This window comes from Sitophilus oryzae, unplaced genomic scaffold (genome assembly GCF_002938485.1).
Source record: "Sitophilus oryzae breed Bouriz unplaced genomic scaffold, Soryzae_2.0 scaffold_1396_pilon_pilon, whole genome shotgun sequence".
Classification (NCBI taxonomy): Eukaryota; Metazoa; Arthropoda; class Insecta; order Coleoptera; family Curculionidae; genus Sitophilus; species Sitophilus oryzae.
Genome location: NW_022146055.1, coordinates 8,951,515 through 8,973,828, shown reverse-complemented (window position 1 = coordinate 8,973,828; position 22,314 = coordinate 8,951,515). Strand labels below are relative to the sequence as shown.

Genomic DNA, 22,314 nt, shown 5'->3' with positions numbered 1-22,314 from the left:
TGGTAGATCTCGATAAAAGAAACCTATTTAGTCCCAAATAACGGGAGTAAAATAAATTAAATAAAGCTTAAACATGTGTATATGTCGGGTTTTTTATTTGCTTAAATTTTTGAGTATTGAGTATTTATCTATGTATGTATATACAGAGTGTCCCAGAAATAAGTGCAAGTATTTTAAGGGGTGGCAGATCTCGATAAAAGAAACCTATTTAGTCCAAAATAACGGGAGTAAAATAAATTAAATAAAGCTTAAACATGTGTATATGTCGGGTTTTTTATTTGCTTAAATTTTTGAGTATTGAGTATTTATCTATGTATGTATATACAGGGTGTCCCAGAAATAAGTGCAAGTATTTTAAGGGGTGGTAGATCTCGATAAAAGAAACCTATTTAGTCCAAAATAACGGGAGTTATTTTACTTTGAGAATTTCCCAAAAAAAAAGATTTTTTGCGAAAATTTTGAGAACCACTGGTTCTTTTCTGGATTTTCTTTCTTGTAAATTTAATCTAATACCTGTGTTGCCATATTATCAAGAAATTATGTTTTAACTAAACTAAAAACTAAAAAAATTTCCAAAAAATTTTTCAAAAATTGTCGAAGTTTCAAACTTTTTTTTTGCGAAAAAAACTCATAAGCGTGTATCTGGGGTTGAACTATATAGTCTGTCCAACGAGAAGATCCTTGACAGTGATAGTTGTGTCTGTCATTTTAATTTCAAAGTAGTTTATTTTATTTTATAAAGAAATAAGTTGGTACAACGCATAGCAGGAAATATTTAAAATTTGATTGACAAGATGACAAGTGATTACTTCAAAATATTGTGAATAAAACTGAAAAAATGTAATCGAGTTATTTTATTTAATAAAAACGGTATGTGTTAATACAAAACAAACAAGAACAAGACACTACATACCAAAAAAATATAAAAAAGAACTATTATTTACTTTCAAGCTTTATGAAACTACCCGCATTTATGATTATATTTATCAATATAACTTATGTACAAATACAAATTTGTAATATTTCACAGGAATAAATAAAACAACATAGGTAAATAAAACAAACTATTTTATTAATAATAACACCTACCAAATTTTATACCTTAAAGGTTGATTAATTAACTTTAATCATAATTTTTTTAAACCAGTACCTTTTGACATTATTTTTCTGCAGTACTAAAATCCATTATTTACCTATCGTGTGATGTCGATATTTTACAGCTACTCCAGTTTTTAGTATGTGTTTAGTTTGATCCTTCTACCATATACGAGATGCACTTATCTACGACGAAATGGTGTACAAACTTTATCGATGGCAACTTCATTGGTGTATAAGACTTTCTGCCTGGGCAGCGAGTATTAACCATAAACTGTGCTCTGGGTCTACAGTTAATTTTCACTCGATTTTTCCTCCAATTGACTTCAAAAGACACAAAACACACGTAATAATACGAATCAAAATGCATCATCTTCCAAAACGCAGGGATTTAACAAAGTTGACACAAAATTATAACCTATAATTTGGCAAGACTTTGACAAGCGTCAAAAATGACAAAAATCTAAAGGCGAGTTCATACGCATCGGCGTCCGTTTGTCGTTCATCGTTCCGTCAAACCAATAAAATTGAAATACGATCTGTCATTTTTAAATAAACCAATAAAACTGGTTAAAAACAACAAGACACGACGCATGACGGATTTATATTTAAACCCATCCATAGATAACTTAAAAATTATTAGAAACTTTTTTTAGTAAAATAAATAGATTGGTATGGGACGTCATCTGCTTTTCTTCTGTCATCGTCTGTCGAAATCTTACCTGAGAAAAAAAACAGAGTATACTACCAGTTAAAATACTTGCACTTACTTCTGTGACACCCTGTATATTAGGGTGCACCAAAAAAAAATTTTTTTTTTAGTTATCGTGAAAATGTCGTTCAGAATAATAAAAAAATTCTGGTAAATTTTGAGCTTTTAATATTAGTATTAAGAGGTGTCTCATCGTGATTTTCTATTTCCCATTTAAATAACACGAGAGGAAACATTTTTTTAAAATTTTATTTCGTTCTAAGAAATGTGTTTTGTAAAAATCGATACATATTCTTATAGGAAATTGAATTATTCAAAAATCGCTCAAAAACTATATAAAAAATATGATATTTTATGTTTTTTGGGCCATTATTTCGTGATAAAATATTAAAAATTGTAGAAATTTTCATATACGATTTTAAGTTGAACTTTAACCTTCAATAACTTTCAAACGAGTCGATTAAATGAAAATTCATATCGACCTTTTTTGAAAGCCGTTCAATTTCATACCAGAAGATGTATAGATTTGTTAGAACGCAATAAAATTTCAAAAAAAAATTCCCCATGTTATTTAAATGGGAAATAGAAGGTCTGTTCCAACCCGGGGGGGGCCGCAGAACCGTCACCAAACGATCACGCTCGTGCGCAGTAATTCAAATGTGTTTCAACCGAGATTTGACGGTTATCGGACGATCCTATTTGCGTACCAACCTACTTTGGGATCGTTTAGTTACGATTTCAGAACGGTAATTTCGGTACATGGTCCAAATTGAGAACTGTTTGGGTTGACTTGCGCATTAAAGCATATTGGCAGGGATTTTCGATTTTTAACAGCTAATTCTAATCCGGCGTCCGGCTGATGCTTCTGCCTTGGATATTTTTTACGAATTCGAATACGTGTGTGTTATACTTTTGCTTGTGAGTTTGTGTGGAGTAAATCGTTCGGAAATTTTAAATTGTACACTTTCATAATTATCTATAGATAATAATTAAGGATGAGTGATAATGGTATGACTGATTTCTTTACCTCTACTTCAGATAGTGACAATTTGGAGTTGCTGCCTAGTGGAAGGGTGAAAAATGAACAATATTTAGGTAAGCTTTAATCGTATTTTCTTGTTTCCTCGAACAAAAACAAAAAATCGATCGATACACGCACGCTTGACACTTTTGACAGTCCCGAAAACAATCCACGAGTCCACAAAGTGTTCCAACCTTGATACTTTTTGCACCGTCACGAAACTATTCGAAGTCCGCGCATGATAACAAAGTGCAAGAAAACCCATCGAGTACGATTTCGAAACAATCCCAAGATTCTGGTTGGAACAAACCTAGAATATCACGATGAGATACCTCTTAATATTAATATTAAGAGCTCAAACTTTACCAGAATGTTTTTTCACCATCCTGAACGATATTTTCACGGCAACTTAAAAAAGGCGTCCATGGAACCCAAAGAGACCTGGTTTGAAATATAAAAGCCAAATCAAGTTAGAGACTTAAAGTCTTATTGATTTGGCTTTTATAACCCAGAAGTACTTCGAAGGCTAAGGGGGATTTTAGACTGGAATGTAAAGGAAACATGATCAAAATACAAAAATAATTTATTAATACCGTTCAAGGACCTCCAGGTTCGGGCACGACATAACTATCATCAATATTGCATTCCTCTTCCCAGTTATCTGGAATTACTTCTTTAGTTAGTTCCTCAAGTTTATCCAACGAACAGAAACTATCACATCCAGGAATTGTCAACTTAAAGGGTGGTACCACTGTAGAATTGCGTAAAAATACCTGGAAATATTTAAGTTTTATGAGAAGCGATATCTTTGAATAAAATTAAGGAAGGAGCATATCAAATAGAGATGGGTATATTCGGTATCTTAAAAGAGTCGGGTTCGGAGTTACATCTAGTACGAGAGCTAGCAACGTCGGAAAAACAAGTATTTTAAGACGTCTGGCTCTTTGATATATCTTTTACTATGCTCTCTAGAACAGCATGCGGCCCGTCTGGCTGTCGGTAAACGTTGCGTGCCCCACTGCGCCTTGAAAGAAGATCCTATATTTTTATTAGTCCTTTAAATTCTAGTATTGAATATAAACCGACCGAGTCGCTCAGCGCGTAGAGTTTCTGCCTATCAAGCGAAGTTCGAATCCGGGTCAGTGCAAAAACTTTTTTATTTTATTTTCGTTTATATTCTGATAGTAAAATATTAAATATTTGTTTTTTTTTGAATCACCAGAATTATTTAATACTTTACTATCAGAATATAAACGAAAATAAAATAAAAAAGTCTTTGCCCTGACCCGGATTCGAACTCTGAATTCTCGGTTCGTAGTCGGAAACTCTACGCACTGCGCTATGGAGACATATTCGATTTATATTCAATACTAGAATTTATACGACTAAATTAAAAAATATATATAGGATCTTCTTCCGATGCGCAGTAGTGAACGCAACGGGTATCGGCAGCCAGACGGGCCGCATGTTGTTCCAGAGAGCATAGTAAAAGATATATCAAAGAGTCAGACGTCTTAAAATACTTTCTCGTAAACGTTGCTATCTCTTAGACTAATCCAGGTTCCAGTTCTGCCGGATCTATCATTCTAACCTTTAATTTTAATTTAACTAAATTTTGTTTTGCGTGAAGCAATCCGCGTTCAACACACAGTTACAGCCTTCCATAAAACTGCCGTTTGATGCCGCTTTCAAGGATACCTACCTCCACACCATATAATCCATGAGAATCTTGAGAAAACTCCAATAATATGGTAATGGCATAATCAGGTAACTGAGGGTCCCAAACTTTTAAAGTTCTCATTAGATTTACTATTGTAGAATCGTGTCCTCCATATAAGAAAGCTTTTCTGGATTTGGGTGAAATTGTATCGTTTACTTTTGATTGCCAGTCTTGTATGATTTTTTTCAATAAAACGCCTAAAATGAAAAATTTTCTTTTTGAATTACAAAATGAAATTATTTTTGGTCGAAAATTTAACAAACATTTAATAATATAAAATTACATCATTACACCAATAACAATAGTATCAAATACAGTGTTAGTTTTCTATGATGTTCTCTATGGGTATCTTGGAAACTACTGGAGCTATAGAGTCGGTCAAATGGAGAAAGAATTACAGTTTCGTGAGGACAAACATATGCGCCTTTCGAATTTTTGAAAAAGTTTATGGCTTACTAGATATTTCGAGAAAAACAAATTTCGGCTATTATAAAAATGCCCTCTAATTCCAGTATGACCTATTTTAAAAAAATCATATTTATTGTATTATTTTTCATATAAAAGTGGTAGGGCTAGTTGCGGTAATGGTAAACAGGGGCAATTGTAAACAGGTCCAATAACTTTTGAATTTGGCGGGTAGGGAATAAGCCGACTGGCTACAGTGGCGCCCACATCTTTGATGTGTATTGCCTCGATTAAATGAGTTTCTAGTACTATTTGTTTATGGCGCAAAAACATTTTTTTGAAGAGCTGCTTTAAAACTTGTAAAACGTTTTATACCTTAGCGAAATTTTGTTTAAAAATTTCAATTTGTGAATAAGTTAAGATAATTTATATTCATAGTGGTTTCATTTAGTGTCGTATTAGTAAAATCCATGTTACAATTTGAGATTAACTTTTACGGGAAATGAAGTATAGAGGTGTTTACAAATGTCCCAGTAAAATAGTATTGCGGGGCAATTGTAAACTTGATTTTGGGGTAATAGTAAACACGTGTTAACACTGATAAGCTCCAAGACAGATATGAAAAAGACCAAAAAAAGAGAAATGTTAAAAATGCATTGGCTACGTTTGTAGGAAGGAAGATAATATATTCGTTTTCAGGAAAGATAGATGTTGAAAAACTTTAATATTTTTTGTACATTTTTGATGAAACAGTAATAAATAATTGGTCTTTATAACAAAATGTTTTATTTGTCTCCATAGGGAAAATTGTAAACATTTAAACACATTGATAAACTTATAACCCAACTAAAAATAAACTTGTATATAGTTCTTGGTTCATTATTACCCCATTTAAAAAATATGTTTATATTTACCCCAAAATAGGGCAATATTTGATTTTCCTAGGGTGTAAATATAAACAAGTTTTTTTTTGAAACCTATTGCAAATTTCTAACTGTCCATCAAAGCACCTATTAAGTATTAAATATACCCTGTTAGAATTTTCAGTGCAAACGTCAAAGTTTCAAAGTTATACCTATCTTGTTAAAATTAGTTTTGTTAACATCGTTTACCATTACCCCAACTAACCCTAGATAATCACATCCTTAATTAGATTGTGTTCTTTTTTTTTTCTAAAATCGGTCATTTTTGACATATGATACAAACATGTTTTTTTTTAAATGGAAACCACAGTTGGCTATGACTTGATAAAAAGCGTCGTTGTTCTCAGAGATGTCAACATCCAAACAAAAATATTTTATCGAGAAGCAAGTAAATTGTAAATATTAATTTTTCAATCGAAGAAACGCGTATAGGACTATTGGTTCAACTCTTCTTGCACATACATTTTCGAGAATACGTTGAGCAGTGAACGTTACTTACGCTTTTTAGAAAACAGTTTTCAAGACATGTTAGAAAATTTGTACTTGTATTTAGACGCTCATTATGAGGCTTCCCAGCATAGTGCAAGAAATGTAAAAAATTATTTATATCATAATTATGGAAACTCAGGAATAGGAAGAGATGGACTTCTCAGTCACCCAATCTAACCGTTTCAGATTTTTTTATGCAGTGTGGTTAACACCAAGGGAACTTACGAATCAAGAGAGGCACTCGAAGAGGCGGTACGGGAGAAGTCTAATAATGTCGTGTGAGAAAAGCTTGTAATTCAGTTTAAAAAGATATATTTTATGTACCTACCGAAGACAATGCCGGATTTTTTGAACATCTGTTAAAATAACTTAAAGTGTATGTAGTGATATTAGTTTTTTAAGTTTTAATTTGTTTAACATAAATTGAAAAAAAAACGTTTAATAAAATATTTTGCCTTTCTATAAGTTACCATGCATAGAATAAGAATACCATGCCAACTAGTGAAATTAGCCAAAAAAAGATAAGAATTGGCTATAACTCAGTAATTTCTCAAAAAAAAACATTTTATAGCTTATATCGCTGGAAATCTTGAATTGTGCTTTTTGTGAGGTTACTGCCAACTACGGTTTCTATTTAAAAAAAAACATGTTTGTGTCATATGTCAAAAATGAAAAGCTTTTATCTGTAAAATTTTTGTCTAAAATAGATTATTATGGAATTAGGGAACATTTTTAAAATACCTGAAATTTGTTTTTTTCGAAATATCTAGTAAGCTTAAGTTTTGAAAAATCCGAAAGACACATATTTGTCCTCATAAAACTGAAATTCTTTCCCCAATTTGACCGACTCTAACTCCAGTGGTTTCCGAGATACCCATAGAGGACATCGTAGAAAACTCACCCTGTATTTAATACTATACGATCGAAAAAAATTCACAGGCAAATTGTATTTTCTGTCATTTTTTGGATGTCGAAATCTTTCTTATGTCGTTGGACGGACTATACACAGACTCGATACACATACTACCGGTGTTTTAAAAATAGGACGGTAACGCGTAATGAAATAATAGACTACGACCACATACCGAGTTTCGATTTGTGGCCGGAAATAAAAAAAGTAAATGTAACAGGAAATTATAAACCAATGCAGTTCGATGAAATCTACTCCAGCTGACGTAATGCGCTTAATCAAACCAACTTTGTCCTGAATGTAGCATATAGGTAGTATGTATATCGTGAATTTACTGTTGTTTTAGCGTCATTTTCTTACCTCCTTTTAACCGATTAAGTTTATCATTCCATGAATTTAATATATAGCTGAAAACAGTTGGCTCAAGCATTTGATCAGGATAATACTTATTTGTCCATTCGGGCAGAGTCAAATTAATACCTTCCTAAGAAATTTATATGTTCAACATTAGTAATATTAATAATTTAGTTTTAAAGTTTTCACTTACTTCGGCTTTTAATGTGCTGAATAAATCTTGTACGTCATCAAAATCTTTAACACTTCTTCCAGTGTAGTTGGTCAAATCGTCAAATAACTGCTGAGAAGATTTTAATTTATCTTGTATTTCTTGCGATGCGACAACTCTGTCTCTTTCGATATGGTACGCAGCACATGGTTTTCGAACTAAAAGTAACTAAATAACGGTAATGTATAGTCAATTTTAATTTAAAAGTTTATATGTTACCATGTCTTGACTCAGAGGTTCTGAATGCACAGGGATAGGTTGCCAGTCTAAGGGACCCCAAGTTTGTACAGATTTTGGAGGCCAAAGGCCGGCATTAACCAGTTGCATGCTGGCCTTAGTACGGTCGACATCCGTTGATTGTGTATAAAATTCATCTGGCCAATAGTGATCACCGAGGAAACTGTTATAGCGTTGTCGGAAAAATTTACCTATTTCGTATAACTGTTGTTTGCCTTCCTACAATTTGACAGTGTTATAGGAATGAATATATCAAACTTCTTAAAGATTTACTTACGTTAGTTAGCTGACCCCAACCTATAGGGTATAAGGTATCGTTTATGTAAGGATCATTAGGATAAGTATCTGCAGGAGTTCTTATTCCATGTCGCATTATCTAAACATTAAAAAAAATATGTTCATTTTTAGATTATATAGAACCAATTGACACCACAATCAATTCATAAAGAATATTTTAGGATTTAATTTAGATAGAAACCTGAGGCTGCTATTAAGAATATTTAGAGTTGTACTTTCGTTTGAAACTTTCTTGTACATCCGGTTTCACCGGAAGTGGCTGTCAATTTGGTTATCTTCAGTGAAAGTTGCAGTGCAGTGGCGAAATACCCATAAAGGATTTTTTTGGAGAGATGAATACATAGATGAGACATAGATATAGACATTTTTTATATTATTTTTATTTAGCCTTTCGAGTGCTGTAACGAGGGTTAATTTTTTTTTTACTTTTACCAACGAAGTTAGATACACTATTTTTTGACACTGTATATTTTAAGAGTTTCTATTCTATATGAAATTTTAAACGGTTTTGTGTATGATTTTCCATACTTGAATATAGAATCATGGAATAGTAATTTTTAAAATAATTTCAATTTTATGTAAAAAAACATATTTTGACTGATTGAAAAAAAGTTTACTTCGTTTTTTTTATTGTAAGTGATTAGCTGTATGTAACCCTGTATAACGAGTCAGAGAAAATCAAAGAATATACCTAGAAAGAGAAAACAAACGACATCCAGAAAATGATGTTAAATACAATTTACCAGTTAATTAAAATGACAGTCACTGTCATGTATTGCCGTTGGGCAGACTACTTATAAATATTTGCCCAACTATAGTATACTCGTACCTGACAGTAACAGTTATTTTTTCATTTGCAACATTGTTTCTGTCATTTTTTTATATCGTCTGTCGAAGTCTTCTCGTGACTCGTTAAATAAACTTTACTACTTGGTTAAAAAAATATAATTAAAATTACATTAAGAAATAAAAAATTTACTGTTTCAAGTTTTTTAGTTCATTATTCAGCGTCAAAAAATAAATGATTAATGTATTATTTATTTCTAAAATAATCATCCTTTAACCTGTAATACAATAGTTTTAGAAAAGTTTGAATATATATTTTTTTAATGTTACTTTCTATATTATGTATATGAGTAATTAACGAATCATAACAAGTCATGATTATTACCAGAGTCAGCAGTAAAATCACGTTAATTAATTACTCAAATAAGGACTGACACAAGTTAAACCGGGACCCAATTAGGCAACACGCCATGCCATGCCACCCCACTTCATCAAGATTTGTGCGTATGTTTTTCCATTTAATTAGGTGTATTGCGTACATTGCGTACACACTAGGCAACACGCCACTCCACGCTATCACACGTGTGATGGGCGATTCGTCTGTCCCAAATCTCGTGTACACTTTTTCCTACGTCGCAACATGCGGGCTCACGTGGGATAGCGTGGTGTGGCGTGGCGTGTGGCCTAATGATCCCGGCTTTAAGCTTAAGTCCGTTGGTGAGTTTTAAATTAATAAATTTTCGGAATAAATAAAACAACTTTACTTACAATATGTACCATTTTTAACTCTTTCTCTTGTTCTCCATTGTCTTGACTAATTCCAACTACTACACCAATTAAAACTAGTATTATCACAGTTCCGCCGATCATGACGGTTAGAGGGCATCTACATACTCTTCGTTTCTGTCGGAAAATATATAGCTGATTTTAATTGTAGTTTATTTTTTATTTACTAAAATACATCGTTGTTCGTTTATGTACATAAAAATAATACCCCTCTGCAACAAAAACGTGAATAATAAAACATGCTTCGTGATAACCCATCGAAACAGTTCACTAGGAAATTATATAATCACTGTGTTTAAAATTAAAGTTATGCTTGTCTGATTAATAATTTAATTATAATTTAACCGTTCTCATTCGAACATGTGATAGTCACGAGAAATCACTAGAGATTTTAGATATATGTACCTACTTCTCTACTTTAAAGATTTTTGTAGTATATTTTGTTGCAGTTTTTCATTCCAAATTGTTTAAAAAATTATTTATCTGATATTTCAGTTTGTTAATTGCTAACAATGAAAGTCAGTATAAATTTAAATATTTACCCAGGATGGCCTATTCATATAATAACACTTTATTGCTGATATATTGGGAGGTATATTATTTATAACTATTTAGTAGGTATATGCGTTTTTATTGTTTTTTTTTTCAATGAAATAAAATCCAATGTGTTAAACCTTGACTGATCTTGTAATCTACCGAGCTCTTGACACGAAACACGTTAATAAAACAACGAACACACAAGTTTTTAAATTGCCTGTCTTGATTTTTAACAAACATTCAAGTAATGTTGCATTTAATTTATTATGGATAGATAACATATTATTAGTACTTAGTATCAGTGATCAGTGGTTAGGTTCGTGGTCATTTGTAAAGGTGGGACAAGACAATAACATGCAGTATTCTTCGCGGTTTCTTACAAAGCGGTACCGCAATTGTCTGACCAATAAAATGTCTTATATTAGATTATTATACCGTATATCTAATTTAATTTAAATGAAATGTAAAAATTTATTACATATTTGAAAATATTTTTAAAAATTGTAGGATATAACTATATAAAAAAGTTACGATAATACCTTTTAAGTTCAAGAATAGTTCAGTAACACAGTTAAAAAATTTTCGCAAAAATTAATTGTCGTGATTTACGACATTCTGAGTCATCCTGTATTCTTGTAAATAGTTACATTGTGATAGTACAATGGTAATTCACACAACATATAGGTACAATAATTATCAAATTATCCGGTAAGAGTTTGTTCAATAAAAATTACATTAGGCTATAAATCTACTTTGGAGTATTATACAGGGTCAGGCAATAGTGCGTCGGGCATCTATACAGGGTGCTACAAATTCGAGGTACGACCATTGGTATCTCGGAAACCGTAAGAGATACGAAGATGGTTAAATTGGGGCAAAGTTGCGCTTTAGGATGTTCACCAAGATGCCATCAAAAAAGTTTTAAAAATTTCAAGGATGTTCATCAAGGAGTTTTTTGAAAAAAAAACGGATTTTTTTGAAAATCAATTTTATTTTTTCCTGGCGTTACTTTTTAGAAAATCAAAAAACTAATTGCACATTCTCATGACTACTTTATTAGGGATATCTGATAGTATTTTTAGATTTTCAAATTAGCTGAAAATTTGTGAGATACAGAGGCCAACTTAATTTTTTTAAATACATGCATTTTTTATTTGAAGTTTTGAAAGAACTCGATCTCCTGAGTACAATGATATGCCACACTTGATACTTTTTTTTTTGTTTTAGGTACCTTAACAATAACAAAACTATTTAATTATTATTTAAAATAATTCCCACACTGGTTTTTAAAAAAAGTCCCACTCTGGTTTTTTAAATTATTTAATCTGATTATATTCATCGCAACAATATGGATCAGCGCTAATTAAAATTGAATGGAGCCAATTGAAAGATTCAAACAAATAATACCCAGGTTAGCAATTTAAAAATATTATTTATAACTTTTTTTATTGTGATTTTGAAATTTCAGTGTACGATCTAATAATATGCATAATATTAATCTTATTTATGATAAATAAATTAACTTCTACAAACTAGTTTCTAAAACTAGTAATGATCTACATGTTCGAAAGGGTTACCACCGTCCCTAATGCAAAAATTAATGTATTTTTCGTTCAATCTTATTTATAGCTCTTTGAACATAATATCTTCTTCTTATACTTCCGAATGCATTCTGTACTCTTTATTGTAATGGTGAAACGTATTGTCACTTTTAAAAATGACGTCCAGTAATGCCCAATAATTTTATATTATTTAATTGCATTTGATTCTCCGTATTTAATGTTTTACTCCACGTCATTGTTAAGTTTGGAAGCTTACCAATATTGTAACAATGAATAGATTAAATATTTAAAAAAACAAAACCGGACTTGAAATTGGTTTAATTAAATTATGTTCAAATGTCCGAAACAAAAAAAATATTAAGTGTGGCATATAAATGTACTCGTATGTGCAATTAGTTTTTTGATTTTCTAAAAAGTAACGCCAGGAAAAAATAAAATTGATTTTCAAAAAAATCCGTTTTTTCGTGTGATTTTTGAGTGGATCGGGATGATTTCTTTTAATGGAACACCCGTATATTATCGCATTTTTGGTTCGATCACTTTATATAATTCTAAAATATTTTAAATATGTTTTAATAGATTCAGAGATAATAAATGAAAAAAAAAATATTTTTTCAGCTTTTTTTTTAATTATTAACTGTCTTGAAATCAAAACTATAGTAGGCACATACTTTAGATAGTCTGTACTTACTTTGCTATAAATATCGTAATCTTAAATCATACACGGTGTTCAAAATTCTACACCAAAGTTTCTAAAATATAAAATAATTTTTCTTTGTTTTTTTAAATGGAACACCCTGTATATTATATTTTAACAGATGGAGAATTAAAAAATGAACATTTTTTGCATTTAAACTATGTAACATCTTTTAATAGTTTCGCACATACACGTAGTATTATTTCATATGGCTTTCAACGGTAAAATACGAGAGAAAAATCATTGGGTGGCTTTGATTAAAGTTTACTGTGGAAATTGGAAATTACCATAGACTTAAAATAAAATATAGACTGAGTATCTCATTCATAAATAGCTGGAACATGCGGTCAGACAATGTTATAACGAGTGCGACACGAGTGATAGATAGGTTGTCTCTGTCGTAACGGTCGTTCCCTGACGACTCTGACGAGAAACACAACACTGTCTTTCGTTTCTCAAGTACACCTGAACTCTCCGTATCATAGCCGGGTAATTTTTTTATTTTAATGAAGCTATAATTAAATTAAAAATATATCGGATTTAAATTGTTTTATATTTTATTAAGATTTAGGACAGGTTTTTTAAAAATAAGTTTAGAAAAAACGTCTTAGAATCCAAAAAGGATAAAAATAATAAAATACACGTTATAGAAGAAATTTTATAATCGAAATTGCATAATTTTTGAAATTAATAATAAATTATCAATTTTAGTCAAACATTTACAACCTCTAATATTAATCAAAACAGGATCTATTCCACAGATATAATAGAATCGGCGCGCGGCGACAGGGAGAGAAAAAAAATATATGATTGTTGTATTTTTTTTCTGGTTAGGTGATATCTTATTACGTAAATTAGAGAAAACATAAATCTGTTCCATTAAAGCAAAAAAGGTGATAGGAAGTGGATAAAATAAAAACTACATTTATGTAACTTGGTACTGTCTTTATTATACCGGATGCGTCCCAAAAGTGGCTCATCCCCATAATTTTTTTATATTTTCTAATAAAAAAAACAAGATTTAGTACGTTAGTATATGACATTAATTAGGATTGATTGACGCATTCAATTGTTTTTGGTCACTTCCTCTTTCACTGGAAATGACTATAACTTTTAATTTTTAAACGGCACCCTCGGTATATTTCTACTTTATTCGATAGAAAATGACACTCTGAATAGAATGACATATCATATGTCCACTTTTGACATTTTCGCATAAGGTTTATTTGAAGTTATAACTTGCGCTTCGTAACGAAAATTTGGCTCGAAATACCAAGTGTGTGGTATCAATATAATCATAAAAAAATGCTTTTTCCAAATATGCGAATGAGTCACCCTTGTTCCATTTGAAAAAATTGACATATGTATCATTAAAAATACGCGATTTGTACATCTTTTAACCGGCCTAGACAAGACACGAAACCTATTAGACGATCAAAACTATTTTTCCAAGGCTCCTTGATTAAAACTTAGTGTTTTTAACAACACCATGGCACCCTGGATTGAAATTTAAAATACGATTAGTTTTTAAGCGACAATGTCAAAAGTTGACATATGATATGTCATTCTATTCAGACTGTCATTTTTTATCGAATAAAGTAGCAATATACCGAGGGTGCCTTTAAAAATCAAAAGATGTAATCATTTCGGTGAAACAGGAAGAGACCAAAAACAATTGAATACGTCAATAAATCCTAATTTATGTCATATATCTACTTACTAACATACAAATCTGTTTTTTTTTATATGAAAAAATAAAAAAGTTATAGGGGGTGAGCCACTTTTGAGACGACCCGGTATATTAAAAAATATTGTTTCATAATGTAATATCATTTTCAAATTCTTGTATGTTATTTTAGATTCTGAAGATAATTTTAGAATAAACCGGAATATATTTTTAATAAAAACATTATTAATTATTAACAGGGTTATAATTATGATTTTGTTACAATGTAAGTAAGTAAATAATGTAATGTAAGAGAAAAAATTCAAATTTTACATTTTACTAAAATATTATCTAAATAAGCGCCTTTCTACAACAACGCCACTGACTCCCAATGGGTAAATTGAGAGTTGCCTACCGGTCGAAAGTCGTTACAAGACTTAAATGGATTATTTAAGTCAAATTTCTTGCAAGTTTGGCACTGGCGAACCATATTTTATAGTTCTTTAACAGAAAAAGAAAATAAAATAAACACTTAAGGACTACAAGGTAAGAAAATGCGTTAATACAGCCGGGGACATAGCGGCAACAAACGGCTATGTCGGCACACGTGCGACGCGTACTACAAGGTAATATATGAATGAATAGGCTCCCTCGCCTCTAATCGGTGTTGTCATATTGTAAAGAACTTATCCTTTTTAAACAGTATCCGACTTATAATTTAGTAGTATAAGGACTATTTAATACATCTATGGAATATTAAAACCTACTTTATTAAAATGTAGTATTAATATCTTATATGTGTATAACAAGAAAAAAAATATTGATAATATTAAAGACGTGACAACATAGCCTGGATGAGGAAGGCTCGGTCGACTGTACCCAGAAGTAAACATGTGTACAAAAAAGATTGTTTGTCCGCGTTGAGATGTAAATAGTGTAGTCTATATTTTATTTTAAGTCTATGGAAATTACCATGTGAAATATAAAGCCATAAATATCTGCGACACCGTTAAAAATTTTGACATACTCTAAATACAAGAAATGTATATTTTTTAATTCTCCATCTATTAAAAAAATAACATACATGGTGTTTCATTAAAAAATTATTTAATATTTTAGAAAGTTTGGCGTAGAATTTTAACACAGTTTTTTTAACAAAAGAAAAAAGTCAGTGGCGCTCATATTTTGTAGTGACAACTAATATGCACGTCTCTGGTGAATATGACGACACTTTTTGAACATTAAAATATATGTCGCACTTCCATGAAAATTTCATTCGAATCGCTAAAAATACTTGGAAAAAAATTATAATGAATCGAAAAAAACATGAAAACTTTAACCCCCTGTATCTACGAAACATAGCAGAATCGGATCCATGTTAATATGAAAAATAAGTCTTATTTTTACGAGGGGAATCTCTCCACAAGAGATGGCACGTTTTTTGAAATACCCTGTATATTGCAATATTTTAATTACAAATAGGTATGTTTTATTGTCTAAGATAAGTCGTACGCTCCCATTTTTTATATATATTCATTTAAACTTACCGCATTGTTTCTATCCATATTTAAAGGTCTTCTTTTTATGTATAAAAACATAACTCACAATAACATTTCTATTTTATCCATTATGGACCATTCTGAAAAGACACTAGAAATTGCAAAATTTCATTCCTCCAATTTTTTTGTTCATTATATTGTGTTATCTTAATAATAAATAATCCGTTTTACAACCGTTGTAATTAGTGTAAATATAGACATGTAATTAAAATGTAACCAAATACCGCCCAAAGTAGCAATTAACTGAATGTTACTATGATTTCGTGCAACCAATATGAATATTTTATGAAAATAAAAAAAATATTGGCTTCATATTTATTATGTTCTACTAGGTAGATTGGAACTATTGCGTAAAAATTAACAACATAGCAAAAACAATAACCAGGGTCAAATCTCAATTACAATATAAATACAATAATTTTACTGTATACAGAGTTAATCAAAAGTAGTTTTTTTGGGATCACATGTTAACAACTTTAATATAATTATTATACATTATGTAAAAAATTGTTGTCATAAATTACATTTTTTTAGCAATTGCAATTCAATTCAAATCTATTATACAGGGTGAGTGTTAAATAAAGGCAAATATTTTCAGGGCTGGTAGATCCTCGTAGATCTCAAGAAAAAAAACATATTATTTTCTCTACAGTTTTTCAAACTTGTAAGTAAGATTTTTTCCTTAAATTTTGGGAACCACTTGATCTTTTCTAGGTTTTCTTTCTTGTAAATTTAATCTACTACCTATGTTGTTATATTATACAGAAATTATGTTTAAAAAAAACTAAAAAAAATCCTTCACCCTGTATATAATTAAACAGTTTTTGGTGTATACAGTTTGTCGGGTTTATTATATTACAATATACAGGGTGAGTCTTAAATAAGTGCAAATATTTTCAGGGCTGGTAGATATCGACGAAACAAACACATTTTCTTCTTTTACCATTTTTCAAATAAGTCCAAATTAACCGAGTTATTTAAGTTTGAAAATTAAAAAAAAAAAAAAAATTTTGGAAAAATTTTGAGAGCCACCGGTTTTTTCTGTATTTGCATCCGTTTTAGTGCCGTAACCATAAAGTAAAGCAGTGCCTTCTATTAAAAGATCAGCCTACGGGCGAGATTTATGACGTCACGCTAGTTAGATATAACGGATTAATAAATATGTTGTAGAATACATGGAAAACATAATTATTCCTCAGATTTTTGGTTTGTATTTTCAAAATGATATAGTTTAAATGAAATATACATAATATACAGTTAATAACTACAACATATATACCTATTTATAGTAATAAATACTTTGGCAAATAAACTATGAACCATACAAATGCAGCAAATGTTTTACAATGTACAAATAATGTATAGGTACATAAGATAATGGGTAAAATGTAAATATATTTTAAATTTTGGGGTTTGAAAATCGATCTAATTTAACAAAAAACATTTAATATCTACTAATAGTGATGTATTATTATTTGCATTCACAAAATTTATATGTATATTTTGCAAGTATCAATGTTCGAAAAATTATATTTACAAATAATACAATATTATCTAAAAAAAGGCGTCAGCGATGGCTACGAAATGAAGATCGCTGGCATTTTATATGTTAAATTATTCTAAAATTTTTGATTTTCTTGGGATTTTTAGGTTCGGGAAAAACGCTGATTAAGTTTTCATTTGGGTTTTCATTATTTTTATTTGGTTTAAAAAAAAAGTTTCGGCTAACTATAGCCTTCACAGTGTTGTGTCATATGAGAAAAATAGTGTCGAATATAATCCAAAAAATTACATATACAATATAATTCACACCTCATAATGTTTACTGCAATTAATAAACTAATATAAACTTATCAAAAGACGACCACATATTTTTTAAAATTATTATTCTTAACACTAAAATTATCTACATTGACTATGGAGTACGCAGTAAACATTATGTGCGTGGTGTGAATATTTTATATGCAATTTTTTGGATTATATTCGACACTATTTTTTTCATATACAACACACTTGATTATTTTTTGGATTATATTCGACACTATTTTTTTTCATATTTTCACACAACACTGATGGAGGCTATAATGTTAGCCGAACCGTTTTTTTTTAAACCAAATAAAAATAATGAAAAACCAAATGAAAAATCAATCAGCGTTTTTCCCGAACCTAAATTCGAAGAAAATCAAAAAATTTAGAATATTTAGAATCAAGGTTCAAGAATATCAAATTTTCCAAGATTGTAAAATTCTAGTTAATTATTTTATGTGTACAGTTATTTAGGGAATGTCATCGATGTTTATTTCCAAGCCAACTAGACGCCGATTTTTTCGATGATACGGTATAATTCTTACGTAAAATGTAAATAACATTAGACCAATTAAAACAAAGAAATATGAATTTCTTAGTATTTTTAGTAACACCTTTATTCTTAAAACTTAATTTTGTATTATGCAAATATACCAATTTTATTGTTATTTTATTCATATTGTATTCAGCCATCACTTAAATATTTGATATTAATTTGGTATTATAAATAATCAATACTATTCATTAAAATTACTGAACAAATATATGTTATGCTTAACATACATTATATATTATCAAACAAAACACATTCTTCTTTTAAACTGTATCAGTCTTGTCTTTACAAAAATCTTTTTAAAATTTGAACTCAAAATAATAATCTTTTTCATGATCTCTAATACACATATTCTTTATTTTTCCCTAGATCATAATACCTACTTACGTGTTTGAATCTATCGAAGCTGAACCAGCAACACTTGGAGTGGAGATTCCACAATATGAATAAAATAAACATAATTGTCCAGATTTCATTAATACCATCATGGGAGAATATTATTTTTAAATTTATTAAAGATATTTTCAATAAAATTCTCTTGATTTATAACTCGTACCCACTTTTCTTGCTCTTCCGGACACTTTAGGCTGCCTAGTATAATAACTATCCTTAGTAACTATCCTTTCCACCAGGAACACAACAAAGATGAGGCATAGCACCAATAACACACTCCACTTAAGCTTTATTGATGAATTGTTAGAGTCTTAAAAAACACACACAAAAATCACGATAAGAAAATAATGTATGGGCACTTTTAGGTTAAATCACTTGCACAACGTGTAATTTTAAAATTTCTATTTTTTTGCGAAACCGAGAGTGACCATATATCTGGTAGTAGTTTATGTCACTTCAACACCAAAATAATTAGTTTTTTGCACTACAATAATAAATAATACCAAAAATCAAAGAGTTAAAACCAAAAATCAACCGACAAAATATGAAACGGAATCTAACCCAATATCTAAGTATGTACAGCTGATGAAGTAAACAAAAGTCCGCCCGTAGGCTGATCTTTTAATAGAAGGCACTGAGTAAAGCTACTTAATGTCAGAGATTAAAAAATTGTACCGTGCGAAAGTTTGCGGTGAACAGGCAGTTCTAAAAAGTTTTCGAAAAATATACAGGGAAATTTAAAAGAAAATGCACGATTTTCAACATCTTTTTTTGCGGAAAAAAAACTCATAGACGTGTTCCTGTGGTCGAAATATACCACACCTGAAAATATTTGCACTTATTTAAGACTCACCCCGTATAATTATGTAGTAAACTGTAGTAAACACCCTAGCACAGTTTTGTTTTCAATGTGTATTTCTTGTGTTTTTAATATTTTTAAATAAATATGGCAAAATATATATTTTTTTATTTATTTGATTATATCTCTAAAACATATCCATGTAAAATGGTCAGGAGGGAAGCCAAAAATACAATTATATACAGGGTGTTCCATTAAAACATACCTTAATCCAATTTAGCACTAAAGCTTCGTTCAGAACCTCCCAATTAGGGGAATAAATTAGTGGTTTCAATTACACTTTATACTTTTTAGTTTACGATCATGCACAATTTCTAAAAAACACAATTAAAATTAATAAAATATCCCAGCAACAGCTTGCGGTAGTCTGTTGTACCCATAGAGAAAGCATAATATTTAGCTTATAAAACAATAAACTTTTGATTTCTAACCAAAATTTTTCTTGACGGGTGATAATCAAAGGCCAAAATGACATTCCTCGCAAATTTTGAAGTATAATTAGTGGAAAAGTCAAAATTTTGTTAACTTTTTCCACTAATTGAAAATTAATACCACTAATTATGACGTTTTGAATGCTTACATTAAAATTAGGTGAACAAATTCTATGACTAATTAAAACTACTAATCAGCTACTAATTTATTCCAATGATTTCGAGGTTCTGAATGAAGCTGAAAGTCTGTCACACTAGTCACTCTAGTCAGAGAATCTTTCGACAAACGACATCTAAATAATGTCCGAATATTCAATTTAACCGTGAATTAATACAACAGCATCTGTCACTGTCAAGTATCCTGTCGTTGGACAGACTATGCTCATACCAATTAAACTTTTAGTCACGTGATTAAGCTTGAGCGGCACAGCGTTGCCCACTTTTACATATTTTCTTTTAGTCAAAATACTTTAAGAAACAAAAATATATATTTTTTATATTAATTATAAATATATAACCGGCTATTATTTACACCAACAAAACCTCCCCCTACCTCCTTAACAGGTCTTAAGGGACATAAAGGGCTATTGCTACCACTTTCCCGTTCAAAATATTCTAATAAAGTTGCGATGAGTTTTTTGCATTGCCTATTAAGCTTCATTCAGAACCTCGCAATTAATGGAATAAATTAGTGGTTTCAATTAGCGTAGAAGTTTGTGCACCTATTTTTAATGTAAGCATTCAGAACGTAATTAGTGGTAGTAAGTAGTAATTTTCAATTAGTCAAAAAAGTTAATAAACGAATTACTTCAAAATTGGCGAGGAATGTCATTTTGGCCTTTGATTATCATCCGTCAAGATAAATTTTGGTTAGAAATCAAAAGTTTATTGTTTTATAAGCTAAATATTATGGTTTCTCATGGATAAACAGACTACCGCAAGCTGTTGCTAGGATATTTTATTAATTTTAATTGTGTTTTTTTAGACACTGTGAATGATCGTAAATTAAGAAGTATAAAGTGTAAAGCTTCATTCAGAACCTCCCAATTAGTGGAATAAATTAGTGGTTTCAATTACACTTTATACTTTTTAGTTTACGATCATTCACAATGTCTAAAAAACACAATTAAAATTAATAAAATATCCTAGCAACAGCTTGGGGTAGTCTGTTGAATCCATAGAGAAAGCATAATATTTAGCTTATAAAACAATAAACTTTTGATTTCTAACCAAAATTTTTCTTGACGAGTGGTAATCAAAGGCCAAAATGGTATTCCTTGCAAATTTTGTAGTATAATTAGTGGAAAAGTCAAAAGTTTGTTAACTTTGTCCACTAATTGAAAATTACTACCACTAATTATAACGTTCTGAATGCATACATTAAAATTAGGTGAACAAACTTCTACAGCTAATTGAAACTACTAATTTATTCCACTGATTTCGAGGTTCTGAATGAAGCTTAATTGAAACCACTAATTTATTCCCCTAATTGGGGGGTTCTGAATGAAGCTTTAAGCTATCTTGTATACTTCGCACTAAAAGACGTTCTAAAAAGGACAATCTTCGACTGCAAGGCCTGCTAGTAATTTTTTTAGCAATTAATTAAATTGCGTTTATCTCATCAAGGTAATACTTAAAGTATCACAACACAATTCATTTAAACCAAAAACTCGTAATACAAAACTAAAGTGTCAAAACGAATGAGAATGACAGGAAATAAATCAAATACGTTTAAAATAAAATATACGGATGGTACCGCCAAAGGTACCGCTTAAATTCCTGTCCCGATATTGAAGAATGGCTATAGAATTTCAATGCATTTCCTACATAAGTCTATCCTTGTGTTGTAGGAGGTTTGACTAAACAAGGATGAACTTATGTCTTGAAACCATTCGACTCGATTTTCTGTTCTTCAATACTGGGACGTAAATCCTCTCATTGCTCTTATGGGGAGGCTGTCGTATATTTTATTTAAACGTATTTGAAATAAATAAATAAATGTGACAACTGTGACAATTTGACATTTTTTACAATAGAGCTACCACCTGAATCCCCAGCGGGAAATTTAAATTCTAATTAGTCAGCCCGGCGCCGGCGCTGAATATTTCTATGGCTGGAAACATTGAATTTAAAAATCGCGCCCTCGATTACGTAACTAAAATTTTAATTAGTATCGCTTATAGTACCCTAGTGTTCTTATCTGTATGATCGAGAAAAAAACAACGTCCTGCTAGCTTGGAAATAACAATCGATGACATTTTTATATAAATGCTATGATAACTTATAATGATAAAAATTCCAAAAG

The 22,314-nt window shown here is 30.3% G+C and overlaps 1 protein-coding gene across 3 annotated transcripts; it reads right to left on the bottom strand.

Moving 5' to 3' along the window:
- Window positions 1-3,392: 3,392 nt before the first annotated feature.
- On the bottom strand, window positions 3,393-16,262 carry LOC115876001 (testicular acid phosphatase homolog). Of its 3 annotated transcripts, none has more exons than XM_030891651.1 (8): window positions 15,956-16,262; window positions 9,929-10,063; window positions 8,355-8,453; window positions 8,060-8,296; window positions 7,823-8,008; window positions 7,636-7,759; window positions 4,531-4,745; window positions 3,393-3,601 (listed from the first exon to the last, which is right to left on the bottom strand). In XM_030891651.1, exons 1-8 carry the CDS (start codon window positions 16,004-16,006, stop codon window positions 3,425-3,427), a joined length of 1,224 nt encoding a protein of 407 aa, XP_030747511.1. In that variant the 5' UTR covers window positions 16,007-16,262; the 3' UTR covers window positions 3,393-3,424. The 3 variants fall into 3 exon arrangements, with proteins under 3 accessions (XP_030747511.1, XP_030747512.1, XP_030747513.1); XM_030891652.1 differs by lacking the exon at window positions 15,956-16,262 and adding an exon at window positions 10,489-10,672; XM_030891653.1 differs by lacking the exon at window positions 15,956-16,262 and adding an exon at window positions 10,356-10,461.
- Window positions 16,263-22,314: the final 6,052 nt, after the last annotated feature.

Excerpts from the sequence above, each read along its gene's own strand:
- LOC115876001 (XM_030891651.1), bottom strand. The coding sequence starts at position 16,006 with ATGTTTTTATACATAAAAAGAAGACCTTTAAATATGGATAGAAACAAT. Across the intron at positions 10,064-15,955 it reads ATATGGATAGAAACAATGCG|AAACGAAGAGTATGTAGATG; the intron begins GTAAGTTTAAAT and ends ATTTTCCGACAG. Across the intron at positions 8,454-9,928 it reads AGTTAAAAATGGTACATATT|ATAATGCGACATGGAATAAG; the intron begins GTAAGTAAAGTT and ends TTTAATGTTTAG.